This window comes from Dasypus novemcinctus, chromosome 5 (genome assembly GCF_030445035.2).
Source record: "Dasypus novemcinctus isolate mDasNov1 chromosome 5, mDasNov1.1.hap2, whole genome shotgun sequence".
NCBI lineage: Eukaryota > Metazoa > Chordata > Mammalia > Cingulata > Dasypodidae > Dasypus > Dasypus novemcinctus.
The window spans coordinates 131,055,859-131,083,661 of NC_080677.1; the positions used below are offsets into that span (position 1 = coordinate 131,055,859).

At 47.4% G+C, this 27,803-nt stretch overlaps 1 protein-coding gene and 1 long non-coding RNA gene across 2 annotated transcripts; one reads left to right on the forward strand and one right to left on the reverse strand.

Moving 5' to 3' along the window:
• Positions 1–1,198: 1,198 nt before the first annotated feature.
• On the reverse strand, positions 1,199–10,633 carry LOC111765757 (uncharacterized). Its single transcript, XR_002798007.3, has 3 exons — positions 10,460–10,633; positions 4,799–4,967; positions 1,199–1,704 (listed from the first exon to the last, which is right to left on the reverse strand). It is a non-coding gene; the product is annotated as an uncharacterized lncRNA (long non-coding RNA).
• Positions 10,634–10,683: 50 nt separating this feature from the next.
• ATP6V0E2 (ATPase H+ transporting V0 subunit e2) lies at positions 10,684–18,659 on the forward strand. Its single transcript, XM_004465181.4, has 4 exons — positions 10,684–11,013; positions 12,382–12,429; positions 15,551–15,667; positions 16,654–18,659. The coding sequence occupies exons 1-3, from the start codon at positions 10,910–10,912 to the stop codon at positions 15,642–15,644; spliced, it is 246 nt and encodes an 81-aa protein (XP_004465238.1). The 5' UTR covers positions 10,684–10,909; the 3' UTR covers positions 15,645–15,667; positions 16,654–18,659.
• The last annotated feature ends 9,144 nt before the right edge of the window (positions 18,660–27,803 follow it).

Genomic DNA, 27,803 nt, shown 5'->3' on the forward strand with positions numbered 1-27,803 from the left:
ATTCACTTTTCAAGGTCAAAGCAACCAATTCTGTTTGACATTCTCTCCAAGTGTGTCATCAGTAATGCCTAACAGCTGTCATGGGTAAGAGTACATGGGGGAAATCAGTTCTGGCTGGTTCTCTAAACTACACCAGCACTTCTCAAATGGGCCAGTATCATTGCTGCTTATTTTTTTGTTTAACTTTCAATCTGTTGTAAACTGATATTTTTGTAAAATATAATAAAATGAATTACTAGAATTACTAGAAAAATGAAATAAAAAAGCCAATGATACACACAAATTCCCATGTAGGCATCACCAGGCCTTAAGAGCTCATCTCTCTCTGGGAAGCGGACTTGGCCCAATGGATAGGGCATCCGCCGACCACATGGGAGGTCCACGGTTCAAACCCCAGGCTTCCTTGACCCGTGTGGAGCTGGCCCATGTACAGTGCTGATGCACGCACAAGGAGTGCCATGCCACACGGGTGTCTCCCACGTAGGAGAGCCCACGTGCAAGGAGTGTGCCCTGCAAGGAGAGCCACCCAGCACAAGAGAGAGTGCAGCCTGCCCAGGAATGGTGCCGCACACATGGAGAGCTGACACAGCAGGATGACGCAACAAGGAGAAATGCAGATTCCTGGTGCCGCTGATGAGGATAGAAGCGGTCACAGAGGAGCACACAGAGAATGGACACACAAGAGCAGACAACTGGGGGTGGGGCGGGGAAGGGAAGAGAAATAAATGAAAAAATAAATCTTTAAAAAAAATTTAAAAAAAAAAAGCTCATCTCTGTTCAGTCAGATTCAGACCCCTCTTTGATATCACAAGTCTCCCTTCCCTGCCCCATCCTACAGTCCATCCCACCAGTCAGGTCCCAATCGATTTTCTCTCTCACTTGATCTTGCCTCCATTGTTGGAAGCTGCAAACTTGAAAGACTGAGGACAGTACAGGAGAGTCTAAGGAAAGAACTGGGCAGGAAAAAGTGAACAAGGAAGGAGGGAAAAGGCAGTGTGGTTGCAGTCTGCTCCCCCTAAGTTTCTTGGACTTAACACTTCATTTCAGTATCTACCAGACTACACATTTGACCAGTTAGTCCCCTGCCACCTCTGCTCCTCTCCCACAATCCCTTAACTCATGGATCTTTTTAAATTCAAGTTAGTTAACCGGTTTAATGCTAGTATAGTGAGACTATTAAAGTTCTCCAAAGCACCAGTTTCTTGGATGACTATCCCCCTGACTAACTTGTGAACACCTTGATTTTTTGTGTGGCATTTCCTTTTTTTTTTTAATCCCCCCACCCCCTTGTGGCTTTTTGCGTGCTGTCTGCTCTTTGCGTCCATTCACTGTGCATTCTTCTGTGCCTGTATTTATTTTATTTCCCTTCCCTCCTTGCAGCTTGCTTGCTGTCTGTTCTCTGTGTCCATTCATTGCGCACTCCTCTGTGTTTTTGCTTGTCTCCCTTTTTTGTTGTTATTGTTGTTGTGTCACCTTGCTGAGTCAGCTCTCCCGGGACACGAACCCAGGGTCTCCCATATGGTAGAAAGGAGCCCAACTGATTGAGCCACAGCCGCTTCCCCTGTGGCATTTCCTTTTCCCCTGAGCTCTGGTCACCCTCCATGGAGTGCAGGAAAGTAGAAAAGGTTCTCAGTAGGTGGTGTTCTTTTCAGTGCCACTCACTGTCTTGGGTTCTAAGTATACGAAGATAAATGACAGAGCTCCCTGTTGAGTAGGGGAGACATACAAAATTACAGGGTAACATAATACATTAAGGGGCAGATGTGTACAAAGAAACCACAGAGAAGAAAAGGAAATCAGGAAATTCTACAAGAGGGAATGCCTTTGGGGCTGGGGGTTTGTGACAGTTTGAAGCTTTTTGTGGATCCCAGAAAAGATCATGTTCTTAAAGCTAATCCATTCCTTGGGTGTAGGATCCTTTGATTAGACTGGATTTAGTTAGGGGGGACTTTGATTGGATTACTTCAGTGAGGTATGACCCAAGGTTGGTCTTGGTCTCTTGCTGGAGTCCTTCATAAATAGGAGAACTATGCACACATGGGGGGAAAGTGGCAGAGACAGAAACTCCAAAAGGCTGAGAAAGAGGTCCCAGGGGCCAGAGGCTAGAATCAGCAGAACACACAGGCACAGAAAGAGATTCCCCCACCCCCCAAGAGGCTGAGAGAGAGGCCTGAAGGAAAGGGGAGAGACTAGCCATATGCCTGATTGCCCACAGCTGAGCCTAGGGAGAAAGTAAACCTGGAGGAGAAGGCAGAGATCCATATTGGCAGAACTGCCATTGTGTCTTGCCAAGTGGCAGGAATCCAGGATCGCCAGCAGCCAAACTTTGGTGAGATAGCACCAAATGCCTTGATGTGGACATTTTCACAGCCTCAGCACTGTTAAGCTTTTAACCTAATAAATTCCCATTATAAAAGCCAACCCATTTCTGGTACACTGCTCCCAGAAGTTTTTATCACACTAAAACAGTATTGAAGGACAATTATGAGTTTCCAGTCGGACAACTATTGAGTAGGTGGAGAGAGGGCTTCTTGGCCATCCTGAAGACATACCAAATGGCTGGTCCCCTGTGGCTTTGATGGTTCTCTTGTTGGGGGAGGGGGTCAGTTTCCAAGAGCTGTCCCTCTCTGGCATCAGTCACCAGGATTTTCCTCAATCAGTAATGGGCTCACAGTTTCCGTGAGTGATTTCTAAGGAGAGCAGGATGTGGGGTTCCTTCATTTTGGATCAGTTAATTTAATTCTGTTTCCTGGCTTCAAATTGGTCCCCCAAGTTTGTCACAGGCTAATACTACCTATTACCATATAGAAGGAGTTCTCAGAGTATATTCTCCTAAATAGCAGCTTTTGTATCACCTACGAATTTGTTTAAAAATGCAAATTTTTAGGCCCCAACCCAGACATAACTAATCAAAACTTGGGCTGGAATCTAGAAATCAGTTTTAAGAAGAGTTCTGATACAGCTAAAGCCCAACTCAGCCATAGACCTACTCCCTAACTTATCTAGCCCTTTCACAACTGTCACATAGGTCACAGAGGTTTGGGTGAAAGTTTGTATAAATAAGTCGAAACTGTTCTTCACAACTGCAGAATAAACTTAGAGCACATGCTGGGCCAAGGTGGGTCAGGACCATCACCTCCACATCAGTTCCCCCAAGGCTAGTGATGAAGAAAGAGAAAGTTTTCAGAATGAAGCGCTAAGAGTTTCTCCATTCTGTGGTCCCAAAGATAGAAGTTCCCACTTCCCCAGAATCCAAATGGACAGAATGGCTGGCAGAAGAGGAAGACACCAAGCTGACAACCAGCTGCCTGGAGTCTGAGCAACTTTACGGCAGTAGACATTCCCAAGTTCCAAGAAAGCTAAAGAGGCAGGAGACCTAGCTTCTAGCTCTGCCTGCCCACACATTAGTAGGGCCTGCCATTTAGTGAGCATCTGCCATGTGCCACACATGGGGCTATGTGTTCTACATGGGCTATTTCATTCCAACCTCAGCTTCTAGATCAGGTTACAGGTTCAGAGAAGTCAAGCCACTTGTCCAAGGTCATAGAGCTGTTAAATAATGGAGATCTAATCTGTCCAAGTTTTTCTACCACACCACAGTGCTCACACACTCAAAGCCCTAGAGACATGCAGGCAACATAAATTGGGTAAGAAGTGGAAAGTACATACCTTGCCTAAAGACATTCAGACTAAAAGAGAATTAAAATGTATCATGTAAAGCACTGTGCTGGCCAAACAGAAAGTGCTCATGGCCAGATTTGACCTTGGTTCAGACGTCCCTTTCTACCACATCCTGCCCTCCTGACCTGTGACCCAGGGCAAGTTACCTGACCCCTCTGAATCTGTTTTCACACCTAGGAAGTGAGGATACTATGCCTCTCCCATTGCTCTTTCACAGAGATATTACCAGATTATAAAGTGATAGGTGAAGGGGGGTGTATGGTATACATTCTGCATGACTTTTCTGTAAACCTACACTTCTCTAATAAAAAAATGTAATTAAAAACTGATAGGGGGAGTGGGTGTAGCTCAGTGGTTGAACATTTGCTTCCTGTATACAAAGTCCTGGGTTCAATCCCCAGTACCTCCTTTAAAAAAACAGAGGCAGCGGAGCAGATGTAGCTCAAATGGCTGAGTGCCTGCTCCCCACATACAAGGTCCCAGGTTCAATCCCTGGTATACCTCCTAAAAACAGACAAATGGAAAAACCAACTCTCATTGGGGAGCAGATATAGTTCAGTAATTGAGTGCCAGCTTCCCATGTACAGGGTCCTGGTTTCAATCACCAGTACCTTCTGAAAAAAAGGTGAAAATGCCAAAGCTGTATCTATCATGCTGGCTCCCATCTAGTAGGCATTCAATCTTTGATTGAACAGAAGTGCAGGGAGGCTGAAAGCAGCTCTGTAGTGTTGCCTTATTATTGCTGCTGGACACTGCAGATCTTGGAAGAGGAGGCAGATGCCTCTGGCCCTGGGAGGGGTGCCTGGATCTGAGAGGGGATGCTGGAGACGGGAGAGAACTGGCCAGTGCATCTCTATGACAAGAAGGAGCTAGATAATTCTGGCCCCTCAGCTTCATGTTCCCTACACAGATCTTGGAAGCTGCCACACAGAGAGAAGGTCCTGCAGGAACAGAGATGGCAGACTCAGTTGGGTATTGTTTTTTAAAAAGACATTAAACAACCAGTTAAAGAAAAGACTATGTATCAATGCAAGTCAGTGTAGTCAGCACTGTTTGAACTGGGTTCCATCTAGCAAAGAAATTATCCCACAGAGTGGAGGCAGTAAGTCCCCTTTACCTCTTTCTCAAGGGATTCCCCTTCTGGTTGATGGATTTAACTCTGAGAAGCATGATGCCACTATAGTTGCAACTCTTGAAATAGGCTGTTTTCTTTCACTTAGCAGGGTAGGGCTCCCAGGGAAGGCAGGCAGCAACGAGCAGAGAAGCCAGCCTCTCTTACATTTCTCCTGTTGGAAGATGAAGGAAGAGAAGTGACTTGAGGCCCTGGAAGTTGTTCTGCCCCCACCTTTCTGTTCCAAAAGTGCTCATGGCATCCAACGTGCAGTTACAGGGCATTTGTGAGTGGGGCTAGCTCTCAAGAGGCCCAGTGCCCTTTGCTGGGAGACACTGAAGCAGGGTCTCCTGGTTGTGGGTCTTCTCCTGGTTCAGCCAGATCCTGGTGTCATGGAAGCCTTTCCTGCACCAGCGACACTGGTGGGGCTTCTCTTCAGTGGCCTCTTCTGGAACTTGCCCCTGCCACTTGGTGGACCCTCTGCTGATTCTGCAGAGGCTGCTTCTGACTGCAGCTCTTGCCATACAAAGGGCACTTGTGTGGCCATTCACGTGTGTGCACCCAGCAATGGATGGTCAGAGACTTCTTGTCTTTGGAGCTTTTGCCACAGTTGGGGCAGATGAAAGGGTGCCCACCTGTGTGGATGACCAGGTGGTGCTTCTGACTGAAGCAGTGGGGACACTGGCAGGGGAAGGCCGCTTGCCTGTGTGCACTCACTGTGATTCGAGAGGTGGTGCTTCTGGCTGAAGCCCTTCTTGCACTCACCACAGTTGAAGGGTTTTCCACTTTATGGCTCTGCTAGTGAGACAAAAAGATCTATTTGAGGCCAAAGCACTGGCCACATTCTGGGCAGGCAGAGGGCCTCTTGGCAACCAGAATGTGCAAGTGGATTGTGTGGTTCTGGCCTTGTTGAAGCCCTCCTCACAATGGGCATGGACATGGGGCTTCTTGGTGGCAGCGAGGGACTGCCTTTGCTTATGGTGAACATACCACAAAGAAATGCCTCTCACCTGTCCTGCATCCCCACGTGAATCTTCCAATGGCATTTAAGGTCCCCCTTTGATGGAAAGCCTTTACCACACTCAGGGTATTTAAAGGGTTGCTTGCCCATGTGGCTGCAGTTCATGGATGACTGGGGCTTTGTGGCTCTTAAAGCTTTTGTCATACTCAGCACAGGTTGGGGGCAGCTTTTCCAGTGAATATCTCAGAGACACAGAAGCATTCCCAGAGGTAATGCTTGGACAGCCTTTTTTTCTTCCGGTCCTGTGGTTTTCAACTTCATAGAAGGTTAAGGAATTATCTCTGACCTCACCACATTGGGGGTTTCCCAGCTGCCTCCAGAATCATCTTCAGTCTTATTTCTTTGTTATCAAACTCTTTGAAAAGAGATTCAGGGAAGCAGATGTGGTTCATCTGATAGAGCATCCACCTACCATACAGGAGGCCCACGGTTCAGTACCCAGGGCCTCCTGACCCGTGTGCTGAGCTGGCCTATGCACAGTGCTACTGTGTGCAAGGAATGCTGTGCCATGCAGGGGTGTCCCCTGCGTAGGGGTGCTCCATGCACAAGGAGCGTGCAGCACACACGGAGAGCTGACGTGGCAAGATGATGCAACTAAAAGAGACAGATTCCTGGTGCCACCTGACAAGAATACAGGCGGACACAGAAGAATACACAGCTAATGGACACAGAGAGCAGACAATTGGGGGCGGGGAGGGGGGGATGGGAAGGGGAAAGAAATAAGTCTTAAAAAAAAAAAGAGAGAGAGAATTTAGATGTCAGCCTAACAACAGGGACATACCCAGCAAGGGCACCATTCCACAGCTTGGGGACCAAGAGGCCAGTCTCTCCAGCCAAGGACAACCCCTGCCAAGCTGTTACAATAAAAGCAGGAAGAGCATAAGCTAGAAGCCCTAACAGAGGGCTCTGGGACTTCAAAAGTCTTTGAGCTTAGTGTTCTAAGGCTGACTGTGCTACATCTCTGAGTTGAAATCCTGGGCCCTACAATAGGCTTGGGAAGCCTTCTATTAGATAAGTCATAAAGTCATTTTTATGAAAAACACCACAAAGTCCCTTATGAAGGGAAATGAACAGAGCAGTACCTGACCCTTCACTCTTGACTGCCAAATTCAGTGAACCAGATTATCTGCCTAAACTAAACTGCAGTGAGATTTGCATAATGGATCTTCTGCTTCATCCCTTCAAGCCTCATTTCATAAAATTCATAAAATTCATCCTTCTTCCTGTAGGTCTGAAAGGGAATGATGGAAATATTCTAAAAAAAAAAAAAAAGAAAGAAAGAAGGGAAATGATGGAGATTTGTAGAAAAGTGCTTGGGTGTTTAGGAGTTTGTAAAAATAAACAGGTCAGATTTTAGATTTATGGTTTTTAGACACATACTCCTGAAAAAGTAAGCATGAACTTTAAGGTACAGAAACCGAATGTAAATTACATAAGTGCTGAAGGAACATAGATTAATGGATTGATCAGTGCTGTAATGGGTTATTGAAGACTCAGTGACTTTAATGAGCTTTGAGCAGTATTTTTTCAGGAAGATGCTGCATTAAGACTTACCTGACATTTTTGCCCCTGTTGAGGAGTTGGGAATCCTGAACCCAAAGCTTTTCTTCCCTTTTAAATTTACAAATGATCCCTGGTTGGTCAGCAAGACACACTGCCTGGAGACAGGCAGCCTTAGATCATCTGAAACTCATACATGTGAGAACACAGATGGAACCTGTGTCAATCCTGAAACCTAATTTGCACCACTCATTTTTTTCATTTATTTTTTATTTTTCATTTTTCATTTCTCTCCCCTCCCCACCCCAGTTGTCTGTTATCTGTGTCTATCTGCTGCGTGTTCTTCTGTCTGCTTCTGTTGTTGTCAGCGGCACCAGGAATCTGTGTTTCTTTTTGTTGTGTTGTCTTGTTGTGTCAACTCTCTGTGTGTGCGGCACCATTCCTGGGCAGGCTGAACTTTCTTTTGCGCTGGGCACGCATGTGGGCTCCCCTATGTGGGGACACCCCTGTGTGGCACGGCACTCCTTGTGCACATCAGCACTGCACATGGGCCAGCTGCACACGGGTCAAGGAGGCCCGGGTTTCAACCGCAGACCTCCCATGTGGTAGATGGATGCCCTAACCACTGGGCCAAGTCCGCTTTCATGCACCACTTATTTAAAATGCCTTGGGCTCACCCTATCATGGGCAGTGGGAGTAGGTTGTAAGCCTTAAGAGGGCTTGAGAAACAGTTTGAGCATTGCAGGGAGAAGGAACACAGTTCATTTCAGACAACTTCAGGAGTGCCAGGAGCTAAATATAACAGTGCAATTGTCATAATATGTTTTCCCATTTTCAGAGACTCTAGAGGAAAAAAACAGGCTCAACCAATCACAGGGCCAATCAAACTCAGTCTACGACTCCATGACCCCACATACCTGGGGAATCCCTATTAAATAGCAAGTAAGCAAAAGGCCAAAATCTTCACCCAGGGGGTCTACCAGCTGGTAATTCCTTCTCATCACATCCCAGTACTGTTCCTTCTGCTGCTTATGAAGGACTGTCCATTCCTCTGGTGAGGAATAGATAGATGGCCACATCCTCAAATGTCACTAGGTCCTGCAAAGACAGAGACCATCCAAAGTTGCCTCCCCCTCTACCCCCAATCCCAACACTCTCCCTGGGTCTGCATAGAGAGAATATTAGATTCCATGGGTCTGAGATATGATTTGCTATGGCCTTTCAGCACCCTGAAGCTCCTTTTCATCCTTGCTGGGAAGATTTGCTGATGTTTAAAGAGCCTGCCCCAGGGAAGTGGATTTGGCTCAATGGATAGAGCATCTGCCTACCACATGGGAGGTCCAGGGTTCAAACCCAGGGCCTCCTGACCTGTGTGGTGAGCTGGCCCACGCACAGTGCTGATGAGTGCACGGAGTGCCCTGCCACGCAGGGGTGTTCCCCACATAAGGGAGCCCCAAACACAAGGAGTGCACCCAGTAAGGAGAGCTGCCCCATGCGAAAAAAGCGCTGCTTGCCCAGAGGTGGCACTGCACACACGGAGAGCTGATGCAGCAAAATGACACAACAAAAAGAGACACAGATTCCTGGTGCCACTGACAAGAATACAAGCAGACACAGAAGAACACAGCGAATGGACACAGAGCAGACAAGTGGAGGCGGGGAAGGGGAGAGAAATAAATACATAAATAAATCTTTAAAAAAGAATAGAGAGTCCATCTTTCTGCTTATACCCTTTCTAGGAAATCAACAGTCTCAAACACAATGAAAAGATGGACATAGGTGTCACCAATCAGGGCCACACTCCCTGGGAGATATCATGGAAACTTGTCTTTGGTGCCTCAAAGCAACCATTACAGTCATGACAGTGTAGTCAGTGGAACTAACATCGACCAAAAAGTCACCATGAAGGTGGGAACACACTGCTAGTGGAATGCAGTTACTCATCAGGGGTCCATTTGTTAGCACAGACTGATAACAGTCTCTGAGGGGTCTGCCTCATATTGATGCTTCATAAAATAGTGTCCTGAGCCTAGATGCAAGTCCCTGTATGTGAGCTGGGAGTGTTTTGAAGATCTCCACCCCCAACTTGTATGAATGTTAAAAAAAAGGCCTCAACCAGAGAAAAGGGATGGGAAAATTGGGACATACACACATTGTTAGCAATGGGTCAGTATAGACAGGCACATTTCCTTCTGTACCACACGGCAAAGAAAATTTTTTATGGCGCCCCTTACTATGTTATGTGCTTTCCACGTGTTATTTCAGCAACCTCGTGAGAAAAGAATTGGTATTCCCACTTCATGTTTAAACGATCGGTGGCAATTTACACAGGGACTCAGGGATCTAATCCTAAAGACCCTGCCCATGTTTCACTACTTGATGCCTGGAGAGGGTGACGTAATTGGCTGAGTGTGGAATTGCCTCGTTGGTCAGCCCTTTCGCCTCCCATTGTGGCCCTGAACTCATACCTCTCGTGGCCTAAACCACTGAGAAGGGAGCCTCAAGACGCCCGAGCCCAGGCGAAGTCCTTTGCCTTCCGCAGGGTGGTAGCAGCTCTTGCCCAGGGAGCTGGGATTGTCTGGCGACTCCCAAAGAGCTGCCGACCCCGGCCGGCCACGGGCACCGCCTGAACCCAGGACCCTGCCGTCCCTCCGGCCGCGCCCCTCCTCCCGCGCCTCCTCCATGGTTCCAACCACTCAGCTCTTCCTACCCTCGAGCCCGTCCACGCCCTCGCGGCCCCACCCGTCACAGCAGAGGGTGAGGGGATCGAAGGACAAAGGAAACAAGGGAAGAAAGAAGATTCGTTCCTCGAAGTGGGCGAAAAACTGCGCGGGAACGCGAGGGATTCGCCTGGGAGCGGGACTGGGGGCCGCCGAAGAGCACCGTTGGCTGCACCAGGACGGGTCTGGCCCGGCCGCCCCTGGTTTCGCCCGCCTCCAGCGCCGTCCATCCCGGGTCGCGCCACTCCCACGGCGAGGGGCTGAGGAAGACGGGTTTGGGGGGCTTTTTAGTCAGCTTAGATAAAAGGATGGATCTCCTGTCAGAACAGGGGGCTTGAGGAGTTGCAAGAATTGGCTCCCCTACGCCCTCCCAGCTGAAGGGGCAGAGCCGGCGCCGCGGTGTGGCCGGGGACAGGGAAAGCTCACGGTGACGTTGGAGCGTTTCTCCAAGTTCCAGAGGTCTTTCGGATTAAAAGGGTAGGAGGGCTGGCGCAGCCGCGCGCAGGAGGTGACACCAACCCTTCACACCCAATCCGGAACGCGCGGCCGCGCAGCCACAGCCTCGGCGACGGCGCTCGCCGCCGCCCCCCCCCCACGACAGCCAATCAACGAGTGGACCTCTCAGAAAGCCCGCCCCTTGCCCCTGAGTGACAGCGCCCGGGCGGAGTGCGTGCCCGGCGGGGCGCGGGCGTGGGAACGCCCTCGCGCCCGCGCTGCGCGGATCCGGCCTGGCTGAGCGCCTGCTTGCCCCCGGCGGTTGTCACCCCGGACGCAGCGGAGGCTCAAGCCGCGCTCCCAGGCCCGGGACCCTCACGCGCCAGAGTGTCATTCTGGTTCGGCCTCGCGTCCTAGCTTAGGCGTCTTCCGAGCCCGGCCATGACAGCCCACTCCTTCGCCCTCCCGGTCATCATCTTCACCACGTTCTGGGGCCTCATCGGCATCGCCGGGCCCTGGTTCGTGCCAAAAGGACCAAACCGCGGGTAAGCAGCGCGAGCAGGCCCCGGGCTCCTCTGCGGGGTCCCTCCTCCCCCGCGCGCTCGCCTGGCCCACCCTCGACCCGGAGCAGGAGTGGGGGTGTCGGCATCGAAGGGTGCGGCGAGCACTCGACACGGCCCACCTCGCAGCTGCACGAGCATCCTTCTCCAAGGTCTTTGCTCCATGTTCAGCCTGTGAACAGGCACAAAGGTGGGGTGACAGGGCAGATAAGGGTCCTGCTCTAGAAAAGAGAAGACCCCGCTGACGCCAGCAAACAGTGTGTCACCTCCTCCACGGAGTATACCCCTTCCTCCGCCAGTAAAGTGCATGGTGACACTGATGGCAGTTTCTTCACAGGTAAAATGGGAATGCTGATAATACCTGCTTTATATTATAGGCTGTGAGGATTGCATGAAACAATGCATATAAGACATTTAACGTTGTGTGGCACATATGTAGTGAATAATTTTTAGCTGGTCTCATTTATTGAAGATCCCCTACCAGATTTCTGTACCTGTTATGCTCCTCAGCAGTTTCTGCTTTAAGATTATCCTCAGCTACAAAACAATCCCCCTTGACTGCAAATTCCTTGAGGCAGAGATTGTCCTTTTCACACTATATGATGGCACAGAACTGGCCCAAGGTGCTTAATAATGTTGAAAGACTGGATCAAGAGCTAACTTCTCTGAAGTGTCTTAGATTAGAAGTCATAGGCCCTGGTTTGAAATTGGCCTTGGCTGGAGACTGCAGACATATGGGCATTGCCTCTGTTCTTAAAGATCTGCAGGGCTCAGGTCCCACAATTTAGCTTTGTAAACCATGTTAGCATCTCACCTCTCTTGCAAACGTTGGTGGGTTCTTCCTTTAGTCTGACTGAAGCCTCTTTGGCTACATTTTAAGCTTTCTGTCTTCAGTCTTCTTTCCCTATTCTTTTTATTAGTACAACAACTCACTCTGCCTCAGAGATGGCTTACAAGCTCCTCACTTCTTGAGCTGTTTTCCTTCTCCTTACCCAACGAATTTTGAATTCCAGAGACCACTCCACAGTGGGTTTCCACAAAAACAGCCCTGTGCGTTGTCTTTTTTCAACATGTCTACATTGAAATGGGAAATATGGGGTGATGGAGAAGGGAGATGAAGTGAAGCATTACTGACTCAACTTGGATGTGGTCAAGGTTGGCCTCCCCAAAAGGTATACTTAGAGTTTTTGTTTTTATTAATATTTTCCATCATGCAATTCTTACACTGAGTAGAAGTCAGCCTGCATTGGAAAGGCCAGTGGGAAAGGGGCCAACACCAGGAGCCCATCAGAGCCCCTGGCCAGGCCTCCTGAGGGCACTGGTCCCATTCATCCTCATCCTCTTCTGTTGCAGGGTAATCATCACCATGCTGGTAACCACTGCAGTCTGCTGTTACCTCTTGTAAGTACCTCTCTCCCATCTCAAAATCAGCAATTTCCTTGATTCTGCCTTCTTCCCTCCCTGCTCTCCCCTCTGTCCTGGTAGTGAACACCTCTTGAGAGTCTGAATCTATAAAACACAAGAGCAGAGGCACAGTGGAATGGTAAGGACAACAGTGGACCTGAAGTCATGAACTCCAGGCTCTGATCTGGCTCTGCCATGAATGTGTAGCCTGGACCAGTTTTGTTACTTCCATAGGCTGCAGTTTTCTCACATGTGAAATGAATGAGTTAGGCCTGCTCAGTAATTTCTGCCCCTGATTGTGAATCACAATCACCTGGGAATGGGAAATGGAAAGATTTGTGGAAACAGCTTTCATGGCTATATCCTAGACCCCCTACATCACAATTCTCAAGGTTTACACTTGGAAATCCGTATTTTCAGTGAGTGCCCCTAGGTGATTGTAATGCAGCCAGTGTACAACCACTAGGTGAGAACAATAGTCTTCAAACTTGGAAAAGCTACCCTGGGAAGAAAGAAAAACATTCCAGGGATGCAAGTACCTAGACAGCAAAAAAGAATAAATTTCCAGGTCCTCAGTGTTTTCTTTCTAAAACTTCCTGAGGCCCATTCACGATAGTCCTTTCCCCCTTTAAAAAGAAAGGTACCCCCTGCATCCATCCCTGATCCTGCTGTGTTCCATTTCTCAGTGGTTTAAATCATCCTGGCTACAAAACCAAGGGATAAGTCCAAGTTTCTGTTTTGAGGGAGGCCTTTTTAATGAGGAATCAAGCCACTTTAAGTTTTTAGGGCTTCCCATCTTCTTGTATATTATACATTATCTTTATAGAGTAAGCCCAGACTGATGGGGTTAAAATGGTAGTTTCTAGAAAAAGGCCAGGCAGTGGGGGTATGGGAACAATCCAAATAAAGTATGGGACTCAAAGACTCTTTAAAAGGTAGCATATTCTTTTAAAAAGTAACTAGAATTAGCACTGCCAAATTTTTCAAAATACATAGGATAAAACCCACATGATTTATTTCAGATTCGGTAGTTAAAATCTATTTTATCAGATTATGTCCTGAACTATTTATTCCTATTAGTTCTTTCTTCATTATATATGTTTTATATTTTCTACCTCCTGTTAACAAAAAATAAATTTGTTAAAAGTAGGGATGACTTTTAGATGTTAACTTAAATATGCGATTTTTTATGCAATTTTTTTTCTTTAAAGAAGTGTTAGATTACATAAATATTACATCAGAAATATAGGGGATTCCCACATACCCCATCCACTCCCCCTCCCACACTTTTCCCCATTAACAACATCTTTCATTAGCATGGTACATTTGTTACAATCGATAAACATATATTGAAGCATTGTTACTAACCGTGGACTATAGTTTACATTATGGTTTATACTTTGCACCCCACAATTTTGTAGGTTTTGACAAAATGTATAATGGCCTGTAATGGCCTGTATCTGCATTGTCATGCAGAACAATTCCAATGACCCAAAAATGTCCCGTGTTATACTTATTCTTCCCTTTCCCTCCACTTACAACCTTTGGTGACCACTGCCTTTATATCAGTGTTACAAGTTCTTCCATTGCTAGAATAATAAGTCTGCTTCAGTCCATAGTTGCTTTCCCCCTTATATTTGTTCATTCCTCAGTCATTAGGCTTTTGGGATGGTGATGCCCCCTCTACTTCATAGACAGATGAGAAATGGAACACATGTTGCAAATTAGATGCAACAGGCAGAAAGGTGGGGATAATATTTACAAAACATATCTTGGAGATAACACAGATGTAAAGCAGGTAATAGTTTCTGGCAGCATCCTGGGTACCAGGTACTCCCCTGGCTACTGTGGGGGTTTCAAAGGAAAACGAGATTCATCCTTCCTGCAAAAACAGATCAAGAATCATTGATATGGTCGCGTGAGGCATTGGGAATCTTTTTCCAAGGTTATACACTTCCAGAGATTTTTGGGGCCTACTGCCCTGGGACGAATGAAGTTGGGAAAGTTTGCTATAAATAACGAGGGGCTGCCCACACAGTCTAGCCTACTCTTTGCAGATGGGAGTCGAGTGAATGAAAAACTTAGTGGCTTGAGAGACAGAGTGGTTCAGAAGTAGATCTGGACAAGGTGACGCAACAAAAAGAAACACAGATTCCTGGTGCCGCTGATAAGGATAGAAGCGGTCACAGAAGAACACACAGCAAATGGACACAGAGAGCAGACAACGGCGGGGGAGGGGGAAGGGGAGAGAAATAAAAAATAAATCTAATCTTAAAAAAAAAAAAAAGGAAGTAGATCTGGGATGGGGTACTATTGGTCATCAGCCCCTACTGTCTCAGGATCTCTTCTTCATCCTGCTCTTAAAAGGAGGTGATTCTGGCGGCGGACTTGGCCCAGTGGTTAGGGCGTCCGTCTACTACAGGGGAGGTCCGTGGTTCAAACCTCAGGCCTCCTTGACCCATGTGGAGCTGGCCCATGCGCAGTGCTGATGCGCGCAAAGAGTGCCCTGCCATGCAGGGGTGTCCCCTGCGAAGGGGAGCCCCACCCGCAAGGAGTGTGCCCCATAAGGAGAGCCGCCCAGCGTGAAAGAAAGTTCAGCCTGCCCAAGAATGGTGCCACACACACGGAGAACTGATTCAGCAAGATGAGGCAACAGAAACAAAGAGACACAGGTCTCCGTACTGCTAACAACAGAAGCAGACAAAGAAGAACACGCAGAGAGAAATAAATAAATAAATAAATCTTTTTAAAAAAAGAGCTAGGAGCCATGGGCTCTTGGCTCCATTTCAAAAAAAAAAAAAAAAAAAAAAGATTCTGACTTGCCTCTCCTTCCTGGCAGTGCAACCTTACCTCTTCCCTAATCCCAGAATCCAGCTGCAACTCAGGGATCTTAAAAAACTACAAAAAAATCAAGCAAAACCACACAAACCCCAGACTGACCCCAGATACTCCACGCAACCCTTGTTCACCTCTGAGAACAACAACCCTGCTATCTGGTGGGTTAGTCACATCCTCCCCGGGCAAGAAGCAAAGACTGTGACAAAAGACCTCCTCTCTGGCGCACGGGGTAGACTTCCTTCTATCTCTAGGCTTACCCTCATTGTGCTGTCCCTGGCAGCTGGCTCATTGCCATCCTGGCTCAGCTGAACCCCCTGTTCGGGCCCCAGCTGAAGAACGAGACCATCTGGTATGTGCGATTCCTGTGGGAATGACCAGCTGCAGCCTCTGGCCTCAGGTACGGGGAAGCGTCGGGATAAGGATGGCAGACGCCCTCTGAGTAGGGAAGGGTGCCTTGTGTGGAGGAGGAACCAGGCAGGGCTCAGAATAAGGATTCTTGTTCAGAGCCAGGCATTCATTTATTTATTTAGAAAAAACAAACGAGTGCCTGCTCCCTTCCTGCCTAGCATTGTGCTAGACACTATGGATGAAATGAAGGATACAATAGATAATAGCCTCTGTCCTCATACTGCTTCATCCCAAGTTGGGGAGACAAATGTGTAGTAGTACTGTAGGCAGGGTTATGCAGAGAGCTGTGAGCAACGGCAGGGGCCTGCCCGGTCAAGGAAGGCTTGCGAGGAAATGGTGACCTGAGTCCTGTGGGAGCTGGCCAGGGAAAGAGGGGAAGCACCCTGGCAGAGGCAGATGGCTGTGCAGGTGGCTGTGGTTCCACAACCAAGGTCGTTAGACCTCATTGGTGCCCCCACCCTCACTCCCCAATAGGGCTGGAAAGGACTCAGAAGCAGATCTGCCTGGGGATGGGCCTAAGAGACAGAGGAACAGGCAGGAATGAGAGGAAGGGATGGTGAGAGGACTGCCTCAAACTGAGCTTCCAGCACGGCTGTCCTGGCTGCCTGGCCTTGGTCACGTCGCTTCATCTTCCCACTTTTCTAACTCCACGGGGGCTTCCTCACCCTTGTGGCCCATCAGCCCAGTGGCCTCCAGCCCTGGCTCCCCCTAGGCACTTCCAGCTCGGCCTTGGCTGTGGGTTTGCCAGGCCACAGTGGTGGGCATCACAGACTCTGTTCTGAGAAAGGTGAGGGCTGGGGCACAGGAGTTGAGACAGTAATCTGGACAGAGGGATGGTGGAGGGTAAGCAGAGTGAAGCAGGGCAGAGGCTGGGGAGCGGAGGCTCTCTGGGAGGGACCCTGGGGTGGCCCTGGGCGTGGGTAGAGAGCCCTGTGGACAAGGGGAGCTGATCCTTTAATGTGATGCCCTTTTCAGGTGCCCCTGCTCTCTGGACAACCTTGGCTCTACCGTCCCTGACAATACCTTCATCCTCACCCCCCTCACCCGCCCCCAACCACAGCTGTGTCCTGGTCTCTCAGTGCTTGTTCCTGCTGACAGCCTGGGCCCCACACCCCCACCACCTGGCCTAGTTCTAGGTATTACCAGTCAGTCTGGGCCCTCAGAGGGATGAGGGGGAGGCTGGGGAAAGCCCTGCGCTCAGAGTCCAGCTGGAGCAGGAACTATCCAACCCTTAAATTCCCACTGCTCTAGAGGTCTCTCCCTCTCCATTAGGTCCTAGCTGAGAGCTGATAAGGGTGGATCTGTCATTTACAGATGAGGCAGAGGCCAGGACTCAGCCCAGCTGGAGGAATGAATGTGTCTAGCAGGCCCTTATGGACAAGGGGTGTCCAGCCCAGGATGCACTGAGCCTGGAGTAGACTGGGTCATAGAGAGCCCTGGGTGGGGAGTCAGGGGGACCTGGACTGCCTTCCTAGCTCTGCCACCATCCTGCTGTGCCACCTCAGGTAAGCGTCTTCACCTCTATGAAATGGAGGGGCTATACCAGATTATGTGAAAGGCCTTTCCAGCTCTGGCACAGAATTATTCTTCATTAATTTCTGACACTTTTAGATGTGAAATATATAAGGATGTGGGAATCATGGAAAAACATTTGCAAAAAAAAAAAGATGGTAATTTGAGTCAAGATTGAAATTGACATATTTAGCATCCTTTATAGTTATAAAGTCACTTAAATTGACTTGTGCAGAGAAGCTTTATCTCCTCAAAATATTCTGTTCCACCTTCCTCCCCTGGCTGGCCTCCTCTCTGTAGATGAGCTCAGCCTCCCTTTTTCCAGCGGCAGTCTGTCAGTCTGCAAGCACAGCAGGAGCCAGAAGAAACTGAGGTTGCAGCCCCTCCACCAGGAGCCCAGATTTATCTTTGTTTGGGTCATGATAGGTGACAGATTTCAGAGCCTCATAGCATCTAGAGGCAGTGTGGAGCTGTGTGCTGAGGGGAGACAAGCAAAGTGTGGTTTAGTTGCACTGCAGGCACTGGGTCCACCTGAGGCTAGCACCAGGCCTCTGCCCCCAAATGGGGTTGGCTCTGTGCTGGCAGGTGGTGAGGGGTGGAGGAGGGTCATCTGAGCTGACAAAGGCTATGAACCAGAGGTACCTTGGGGGCCCTCCAGCCAAGCCCTCATTCCTCAGAGAAGGGAAGTAAGGCAGAGAGATTTTCCATACTTGCCAGTAGAGGTCACAGAACTCTGGGGCTCCACCAGTTATCTAGTTCTAGCTGACAGTCTTTCCGCTCCACCATATTTCTCTCTAGAGGGATGAAAAACCAGCCTTGATTATTAATTGACTTTATTTGATCGACATCCCTTACATCCCATTTAGTGGGCAGGATTTTTGGAAAGGCAGCAGAGTATGATGAGTCTCAGCCAGGTTTCTTGGTTCTGGGCATGGCCAGTTCCTCAGATCAGGTTGGAGCCAACCATTAATGTCCCACCCACTAGCCAAACCCATTTTTCCAACTCTTCTTCTGTTAGCCTCAGTACCCCTTCCTGTGGACCTGAGGGTGTTGAATGCGTGGATTGTATTGACAAACCCAAATTATGTTTAGTGCATAATGAGTGATGGGAAAATTACTGTTTGGTGGCAAAGCCCCGGCTGCTTCCAAGTTTGCTGGCTGTCACCCACCCACCAGATTCCCATTTCTTTAGTGGGTTGATTTGGGGGACAGCTGACACCCTCACTTGGAGCTGCAGCTCTGGAACACGGATACTGAGAACTACATTTTTCTGAGACATGAAGGAAAATACAGGCTCCTGCTCACTCTCGGTTTTTGCCCACAACTGAGACCTAGCAGGCGGAGGAGGAATATAGAGGATTTGTTCAACTGGAGCCTTGTCCCCTCTCATCTGTGCCCTGGATTGTAGAGTGCATGACTCCTGTTGCCGTGGAAAGTATGACTGTGCAATAAATCAGGTCTCCAACCTCTTCTGAGTGTGGCCTGTCTCTTCCTAATTATCCTGAGGACATGGCATTGGTCTTCCCCAGGCCTGGACCAGGTGTGACTTGAGGGATGTGCTGGAGGCTCCACAGCCTGTGAAGGGCAGGTAGGGGTGCTGAGCAGAAAGGGAGGGACACAAAAGGCAAGAGAGTATAGCTTCCAGCTTCACTGGAAGAACTGGAAATTGGTGTGGCTGGGGAGAGAGTGGGGTGGGTGTAGGGGATGCATACAGAAGAAACTGGGGAGAAACGAGGTGGGATCAGGCCCTTCAGGACCTCCAAAGCCAGGTTGAGAAGTCTGAATCAATCCCAAGGGAGTGGGAAGCCATGAAAGGGTTTTAAAGCAGGAGAATGATGTCCCCCAACTAGATTTATAGAAATATCTTTACAGGAAGCATAATAGGTAGGAGACTGGTGAGAAGTCTGTTAGCTATGATCCAGATGAAAGAAGATGGTAGGAGCTACGTTAGTGATGGTGAGGACGGAGAAGAGTGGGCAGACTGAGGCTCTAATTAGTTGAGTGTGGCAGCTTGTTGGCTGTGGGGCTCATTGAGAGGTAGTGATTTGTTCTGCCTACTCCATTCCTGGGACAGCTCTCGATGTTGGGGACTCTTCAGTGAGCAATGTAGGCAAAGGAAGATGCCCATGTACCTGGCTGGCTTCAAGAGTCTCCTGACAGCACGGAAGAGGAGCAGGTTTGAGAGGGATGTGAGGACCTTGGGGTTTTACTTGGTCTCGCATGTTGATTTGGGCAATCTGTGGGACAGCCAAATGGAGATGTTTAATAAGTGGTTGGATAGATGGTTTGAAGACAGGAAAAACATCTGGCCTGAAGATACAGACTTGAGAATCATCAGCATAAAATAATTGATGGTAACAAGCCATGGGATTTGCCTAGAGGGAGTTCAGAGTGTTAGAAAAGCCCAGAAGAGAAGCCTGAGGAAGACCAGCCTTTATGGGGTAGACAGATGATGATGAGCCCAATGAGGATACTGAGAGGTTGTCTGGAGGCAGGAGAAAAACAGAGTGAGTATGCCATGGAATCCACAGGAAGAGTGATTCCAGAAGGAGGGAATGGTCCAGAGAGTATCATATCCACCCCCACCCCAGAAGTCAAGAGCATCTGGCAGCTTTGGGAAGCGGGGGTGTTGGGGATGGGAGGGCGGATGAAGTCAGATTGCAGTGGACTGAAGAGTGAACAGGAGGGTGGGAGAAGAGAAAGACAACTAACTTCCTGAGTCTGATTGCGTGGATGGGGGAACCCTGTGGGCCCCTCAAGCTTGGCCCAAAGAGATGAAAGGAAATTAAAACAAGGAGGGGCCTTCCAGGGTCCATTTCCTCAGGTACCTGTGAGTTAGGCCTTGGGCCTGGGGCACTCACCCTCAGGGCAGCACTACTCCAGCCCCTGCCCTTGTCCTTCTTAAGCCAAGCCCAGCCTCCTGGGACCCCCTGCACCTCCAGCTCGGCAGTAGTTCCACTAATAGAGCCCCTGGTCTGGGTGAGAATTATAAGTGCCCCAGGCCCACCCAGCTGGGCCTAAGGCAATTCCGAACCATTGTTCTCTGCTTAGGGTTTGGGGTGGAGGGGCAGGGTCTCACAAATGGTTGCTTCCCACAGTGGGATTCTCTTCTCTGGGTTCTTGGCTTCCAAGTTTTTGGTTGCTGCAGTTTATCTTTAAGCGCTTTCTCCAGGATGTGTGTGTCTGTCCCTGAATTCTTACTGAGCTCCTGCCAGCAGCAGCCCCTATTCCATGAAGATGGAGTCCTAGAGAGCTGCTCTCTGTTCTCTGGGCAGCCTCTGGAAAGCTCAGTTGCCTGGCACAACTTCCACCGCAGAGCATCCTTTCCTGTGTTTTTCTTCCTTCTTGCAATAGAGAAAAGGGGGCTAAGAACTCTGTCTGCTCAACAGCCTCCCAGGGCATAGTCTCCCACCCCCTTTGTGAGTATTAGTTCCTGTCAGAGGCTTCCACTCCACCACCAAGGCCTGCAGGATGAGCAGGTTTGAAGCAAAAGGCACCTCCGCCCCAAAATGTGGATGGTGCCTCAGTAGATGTCAAACTTGACAGAGAACCTGCGAGAACCTTACAAGAAGCAAAAGATCTCTTTGAAAATGGACAGTGACCAAGAATAGGCAATCCCTTGACTCAAACCAGAGGCAGAGTGATAAGCAGCCTTGGGAACCACCCTAGTGAGAGAGGACAAAGGCCATTGAGGAGACTAAATGTGACCAAGATAAGCCGCCCATGAGGAGTGTGGCCAGCAGAGGGCAGTGCCTGCACAGTGACCCCGAAAGAAAGCTCTAAAGAGCATGTCCAGTTGTAGGCCACAGCATGGGGGCGGGCAGGGAGGCTGTGCTGCACTGACGCTGGAGACCTTGGCCTCAGAGAGGTGGTTTTTACTGTGGAATTGTGATAATCCTCCAGATGAGAGATGCCATGCCTGGACGAAATGGTCTTCCATCACATCTAATAATAACAACAGCTAACATGTACTGAGTAGTTTCTATGTGCTGAGAACTGCTTAGGCAAATCAAAGAGCAAGGAGATGAGGGACCTTGCCCGACTTGATGCTGCTCTGGTTCCAGACTCCAAACAATCTTCTGTTATATTTTCCTGTCTCAACATTTCGCATAGGTGTGACACTTTCCAGTCTAAAATAGGGACACTCATCAGGAGAGATTCTTAGTGGGGTGGGGGTGGAGTGTACATACAGAAGGTTAGTTCTAGTAGGCTGGCCACAGGGTCACCTCCCCCTGCTGAAGCCCCCAAAGCACTGTCTGCAATTAATCTGGGTTTCTCTGAACAGAAATAGGATCATGGATACGATGGGAGGGTGAGGATCCTGAAGCAAAACCACCTAGGGATGATTACCAATGGCATTCCTCTAAAAATTCCAGTAACCCTTGGTAGCAGTGCTGGAAGTGACCTTCTGTTTATAAACCATGGGGTTTACAGGAAAGAAAGCAGTTGGCAGGCACCAAGCTTTTGCTGATTTGTAACACCAGAAAAGTGAGAGGAGATGACCAAAGTCCAAGCCTTACTAGGGCCACACTTCTAGTTCTCAAACCTGCATGAAAATCACTCACAAGAAACCCCCTAGTAATCTGGGACATAAGCCAGGTCTACCCAAATGGGATGTCCAGGGCTGGCACCAAGGACCTGTGCTTTAAAGCAGCTCTCCAGGTGATTCTTACGCAGGCAGGCCCACACAGGTCCAGGTATCAGAGTTTTGGAATCATACTCTAGACTTGGTCTGGAGTGCTATTTGTTCAAGTTTGGTGTACGGCTCACCTACAGCAGAATTACCTGGAATGCTTGCAAAGGCAGATTCCTACCCCTCCACAAACCTACTGGATTAGGAATTTCCTAGATGGGGGCCGAAAACCCTCTAGAACCGGGTTTCACAAACTTGGCACCGTTGACATTTTTTTAAAAAGATTTATTTATTTCTCTGCCCACCCCCCCCAGTTGTCTGCTCTCTGTGTCCATTCTCTATGTGTTCTTCTGTGACCACTTCTATCCTTATCAGCGGCACCGGGAATCTGTGTTTCTTTTTGTTGCGTCATCTTGCTGCGTCACCTATCCATGTGTGTGGCGCCATTCCTGGGCACGCTGCACTTTTCTTTTGCGCTGGGCGGCTCTCCTTACAGGGCACACTCATTGCACGTGGGGCTCCTCTACGCGGGGGACACCCCTGCGTGGCATGGCACTCCTTGCGTGCATCAGCACTGCGCATAGGCCAGCTCTAAACGGGTCAAGGAGGCCCGGGGTTTGAACTGTGGACCTCCCATGTGGTAGGCGGACTCCCTGTCCATTGGGCCAAGTCCGCTTCCCCAGGATAATCTATTCTGTGGGAGCTTTCCTGTGCATTGTGGGAGATTTAGCAGCATCCCTGGCCTCTGCCCACTAGATGCCTGTAGAACCGCTCCCCTCACCCCTAGTTGTGACAACCACAGAAGTCTCCAGCCATTGCCAAATGTTCCAGGAGGGTGGGGGCAATCCTCCCCACCTGCCCCCACCCCACAATTGAGAACCACTACTCTACAATCTTAACCCCTCAAGTGATTTCCAAACTTATTACCCCAGAGCCCCTGTGAAAGGAGGTTGGGACTCTCGAGGGAAGCTGTATGCTGAGTGCCTCCAGAGTGCATTGTAAGCCTTTCATCTGGTCTCCCGCAGCAGGATCTGGACCTTCTGACTGGCTGACCATGGACTAGAGAAAAGGAAATGTCTGAGCTTTAGGGGACTATGAGATATCTGAGCTAACACTCTCCCTAGCACCATGGGGTACTTTAGTAAGCTGGTGGTTCGTTGGAGGCCAGGAGATGAAGAGGGCTCTGAAGCTACAACCTGAGCCCAGCAGAACCTTGCACTCACCCTGCAACCATCTTCTCTGAAATGGGGTGTGGTTGGGATAGATAGTCTTGGGGACCCACAGAACCTCTGCTTGGCTCCCTGCCCTCAGCATGATGGGTCCTGATGGCAGCAAGGGTCTTCCTCCCCATTGCAAAGGTCAGCATTTCATTCCCAGGCACAAATATGGGAGACATGAGGGTGGTGATTCTTTTCACCTCTCCAAAACAGCAAGAGTACTGGCTTCTGAAGAATTACCCTGGATCCTGCATCCTTAATCAGTTAGTGACACCAGGTACAACGCCTTTGCCCTTGGAATGCAGCAATTGATTCGGCAAACATATTTCCCTCTTTTTTCTTTCTTCCCAGTCTCCAAGAAAAGATTCACCTTCCCTTAGCAGCTCAGCCCAGCTGAGATTGTGAATGCAGAATCTAGAACTGGGCTGCCTAGGTTTGAATTCTGTCTCCACACATCATTATTAGGATTACTTTTTAGAAAGTTGCTGAATCTGAGCTTCAATTTTGTTATTGCCCAACTGGTATAATAATAACAGTGCCTACTTCATAGGGATTGTGAATATTAACTGAGTTAAAGGATTAAAGTGTGCATCAATAAATGTTATTCATCATGTTATTTTTATACATCAACTCTTCAGCACCCTGCCACATGTTAGTCTGCCAGGATCTCAGCGTCCTTCCCTTTCCTTGTTCCCATCACTGACATCATGCTGATCCACCTCATGGAGAAGGCAGAGGATCTGGGAAAGAGTGCTGTGAAAAAAGCCTGGGGCCTGTTTACATTTCTGTATTTCTGTGTTTCATGTCACATTCCTTAACCTAATCTCTAAAAGTAGTGCCCTTTCAATAAAAACACTAATTTGGAGGAGGATGAGAATGGGGCCTGCGTACTAGACATGCTGATTCTAAAGTTCCATTTAGAAATAACCAGGATATTTCTGAAAAAGCAGAGTATCAAGAGGGACACCAGCATACCCAGACATTAAACAGTATTAAAAAGCTTCAATTACAAGGTTACAGAAATTAAAACAATAGTACCAGCACACAAGTAGACAGACAAATCAATGCAAGAAAATAAGAGTCCAGAAATTTGAGTTTTCTAACACGATTAAGAGTAATATTAAGAATTTGAGGGAAACGGACTTTGGCCCAGTGGTTAGGGCGTCCGTCTACCATATGGGAGGTCCGCGGTTCAAACCCCGGGCCTCCTTGACCCGTGTGGAGCTGGCCATGCGCAGTGCTGATGCACGCAAGGAGTGCCCTGCTACACAGGGGTGTCCCCCGCGTAGGGGAGCCCCACGCGCAAGGAGTGCGCCCGTGAGGAGAGCCGCCCAGCGTGAAAAGAAAGAGCAGCCTGCCCAGGAATGGCGCCGCCCACACTTCCCGTGCCGCTGACGACAACAGAAGCGGACAAAGAAACAAGACGCAGCAAATAGACACCAAGAACAAGACAACCAGGGGAGGGGGGGGAATTAAATAAATAAATAAATCTTTAAAAAAAAAAAAAAAAGAATTTGATAATGGCAAACCAAATCAGTGGGGAAAGGATTGGTAAGGCAATGAACAGGTTGGGGCTACCTCCCTCCTGGCAACAAGATAAGTGCCAAATGAATCAGAGATTTTAAAAATTTTAATGTACTAGAGAAAAACAGAAGAAGTTTTTTTTTTAAGGTACTGGAGCTGGGGATTGAATCTGGGATCTCGTATTACAGAAGGTGGTGCTCAATCACTAAGCCACATAAGCTACCCTGCGAGTTGTTTTTTTTCATTTGTTTGCTTGTTTGTTTTTGTTTTTAGGAGGCACTGGGGACCAAACCTAGGACCTCCCATGTGGGAAGCAGGCGCTCAACCACTTGAGCCACATTTACTCTCAGAATAATTTCTTTCAGAGATCTTGTAATGGGGAAGGCCTATGTAAGAGGAAGAAAAACAAACTCTGGAAGCTATAAATATAAAACTTCATAAATTTAAATAAAAGTTCAGATTTTCTGCAAGGCAAAAGAAAAAATTAACCAAAAAAAAGGCAAATGACAAGGGGAATTATTTCCAAATCATGGCAAATATAGAGCTAATTAAGAAAAAAAATCAACACAGATAAATAGGCGGAGGACATAAACAGGCAATTCACAAATGAAGTGTAAATGGTTTTTGAGTATGAAAAGATGCTAAGCATCATTTATAACCTGGAAATAGTAAATTAAAACAACAACATAATCCCATTATTACCTGTCTTATTAACAAAGATAACAAATTTCATAATGGGAGCAGATGTGGCTCAGTGGTTGACCACCTGCTTCTCATGTACAAGGTCCTGGGTTCAATCCCTGGTACCTCCTAAAATTTTTTAAATTTTTATAATAGACTTTAGTAGACCCTGGAAATGCCCCATGCATTTCCCCCTTCCCTTAACACTTCAGTACATACCAGCCCGACTTCCAACTGCCAGTCAGCTTTACTTTCCATGCAGCAGGCTAGAAGTGCCACCAGGGAGCTAACACTATCCCCACAGTTGTCAACCGATGACTGATGGGAGTTGATGCATGAACTGGGCAACCAGAATTTCCCCAGGTCCACTTGTCCACAGTGCAGCTGGCTTGTGCTTCTGCCTTGACCATGGGAAATACCCTAGGCAACCTACTGGTCCCAGAGAATGAGAAACATGGAGCAGACTTGATTGCAACCGTGACCTGGAGCCCAGTCTGGCCAAACCTAGGCTAGATCAGTCAAACCACAGCTGACAGACAACTTGAGCAAAAAAATAAATGCTCATTGTAATAAGCCACATAGTTTTATTATGCAGCATTTTTGTGGCATAGCTGATGAAATGTTGCATATAGATCTAGTTGATTAATGATATACATTTTATTTTCTACTCCCCTATTATGACACTTGGATTACTTCCAGGTTTTCCTATTACAAACAGTGAGCATCTTTATATCTGTCTTTGTGCACATGTGTTGAACCATCTGTAGAGTATGTATCTGGAAGTGAGAGAACTGCATTGTGGGAAACATCTTTCAATACTACTAGCTATTGTCAAGTTGCTCTCTCCAAAGTGATTATTTCAGTTTATAGTCCTTCCAACCTTGTATGCGTTCCTGGACTTCATTTGCTATTCAGCCTTTTAAATTTTAGCAATCAGATGATGGTTGTGAAATAGTATCCTTTTAAAATTTGTATTTCCTTAATAAACTGGTGAGCTTTGACTCTGTTTATTGACCATTTAGGTTTTTACTTCTGTAATTTGCCTATTCAAACAGTTGCTTGTTTTCCTATTAAGTTGTTTGCCTTTTTCTTACTGATTCATAGAACTTCTGTACAATCTAGATTGTTTAGAATCTAGTACAAAAGAGAGGAGGAGGAGGTATGTGTGTGTGGGGGGAGTGAAATGAGACAGCCCCATTTCTTTTTCTGCTCTTCATTGATAAGAAAATGAAAAGCAAGTCATGAATTAGGAGAAAATATTTGCAATACATATATCTGTCAAAGGACTTGTATCCAAAATATATAAAGAACTCTTATAATCCAACAATGAGAAGACAAATCCAATTTTTAAAAGCGGGCAAAAGATGGAACTGGAACATCATAAAAGTGTCATACAAATGACCAATAAACTTATGGAAATATAAGCAACATCACTAGTCATCTGGGAAACGCAAATTAAAACCACAATATGATACCATCCCATACCCATTAGAATGTCTAAAATTAAAAAGACCAACAATACTAAGTGTTAACAAGGATTTGGAGCAATCAGGACATTGCTGGTGGGAATGTAAAATAACACAAACTTCTTAAAAAAGTTTGGCAATTTCTTAAAAAGTTACCTTATCATACAACCTAGCACATCCACTCCTAGGTATTTACCTAAGAAATAAAAGCATATGTCCACACAAAAACTAGCAGCTTTATTTGTAATAGCCAAAAACCGGAAACAACCTAAGTTTCCATCAACAAGAGAATGGATAAACAAATCATGCTATATGCATAAAATGGAATTCTACTCAGCAATAAAAAGAAATTAATTACTGATTCATATATCAACAGTGGATGAATCTCAAAAACATGTTTTAAGCAAGAAAAAAGCCAGTCATATAAGAGTATATACTGTATAATTCCATCTATATAAAACTAGAAAATGCAAATCTATCTATAATAATACAAAACAGATTAGTGATTGCCTAGGGCCAGGGTGGATTAACTGGGAAGAAACACAAGGGAACTTTGGGGGGGAGGGGGGGTTAGTGAGGGTGATAGAAGACCTGTATCCTGATTGTGGTGGTGATTATGAAGGTAAATAAATTTGTCAAAACCCACTGCAATATATGCTTAGGCATTTTATTGTATTTAAATCATGTCTAAAAACCCCAGAAAAAAAATGTTCACGCAAAGATATACAACTAGAACAGAACAGAGAGCCATTAGAACAGAATATAGAGTCTAGAAATAGATCTTTGGATATACGGAAGTGAACAGGGCAAGCTGTACAAATCAGTGGGGAAAGGATGGACTGCCGGGAGAAACGGCTTTCTAAATGGAAAAAGATATGATTAATTCCCTATCTCAGATCACACACAAAAAAAATGAAATTCAGGTGGGCTAAAGACCTAAATGCAAAAAACGTCAAATTTTAAATTTTTAAGTTTAAAATAGGACATAAGAGAGTGATCATGACAATAAGGAAAAAGATAGTCTAAATAAGCCTGGGAGAAGATATTTGCAGTGCACAAAGATTAGTATTTAGATTATATAAATAATCTAAT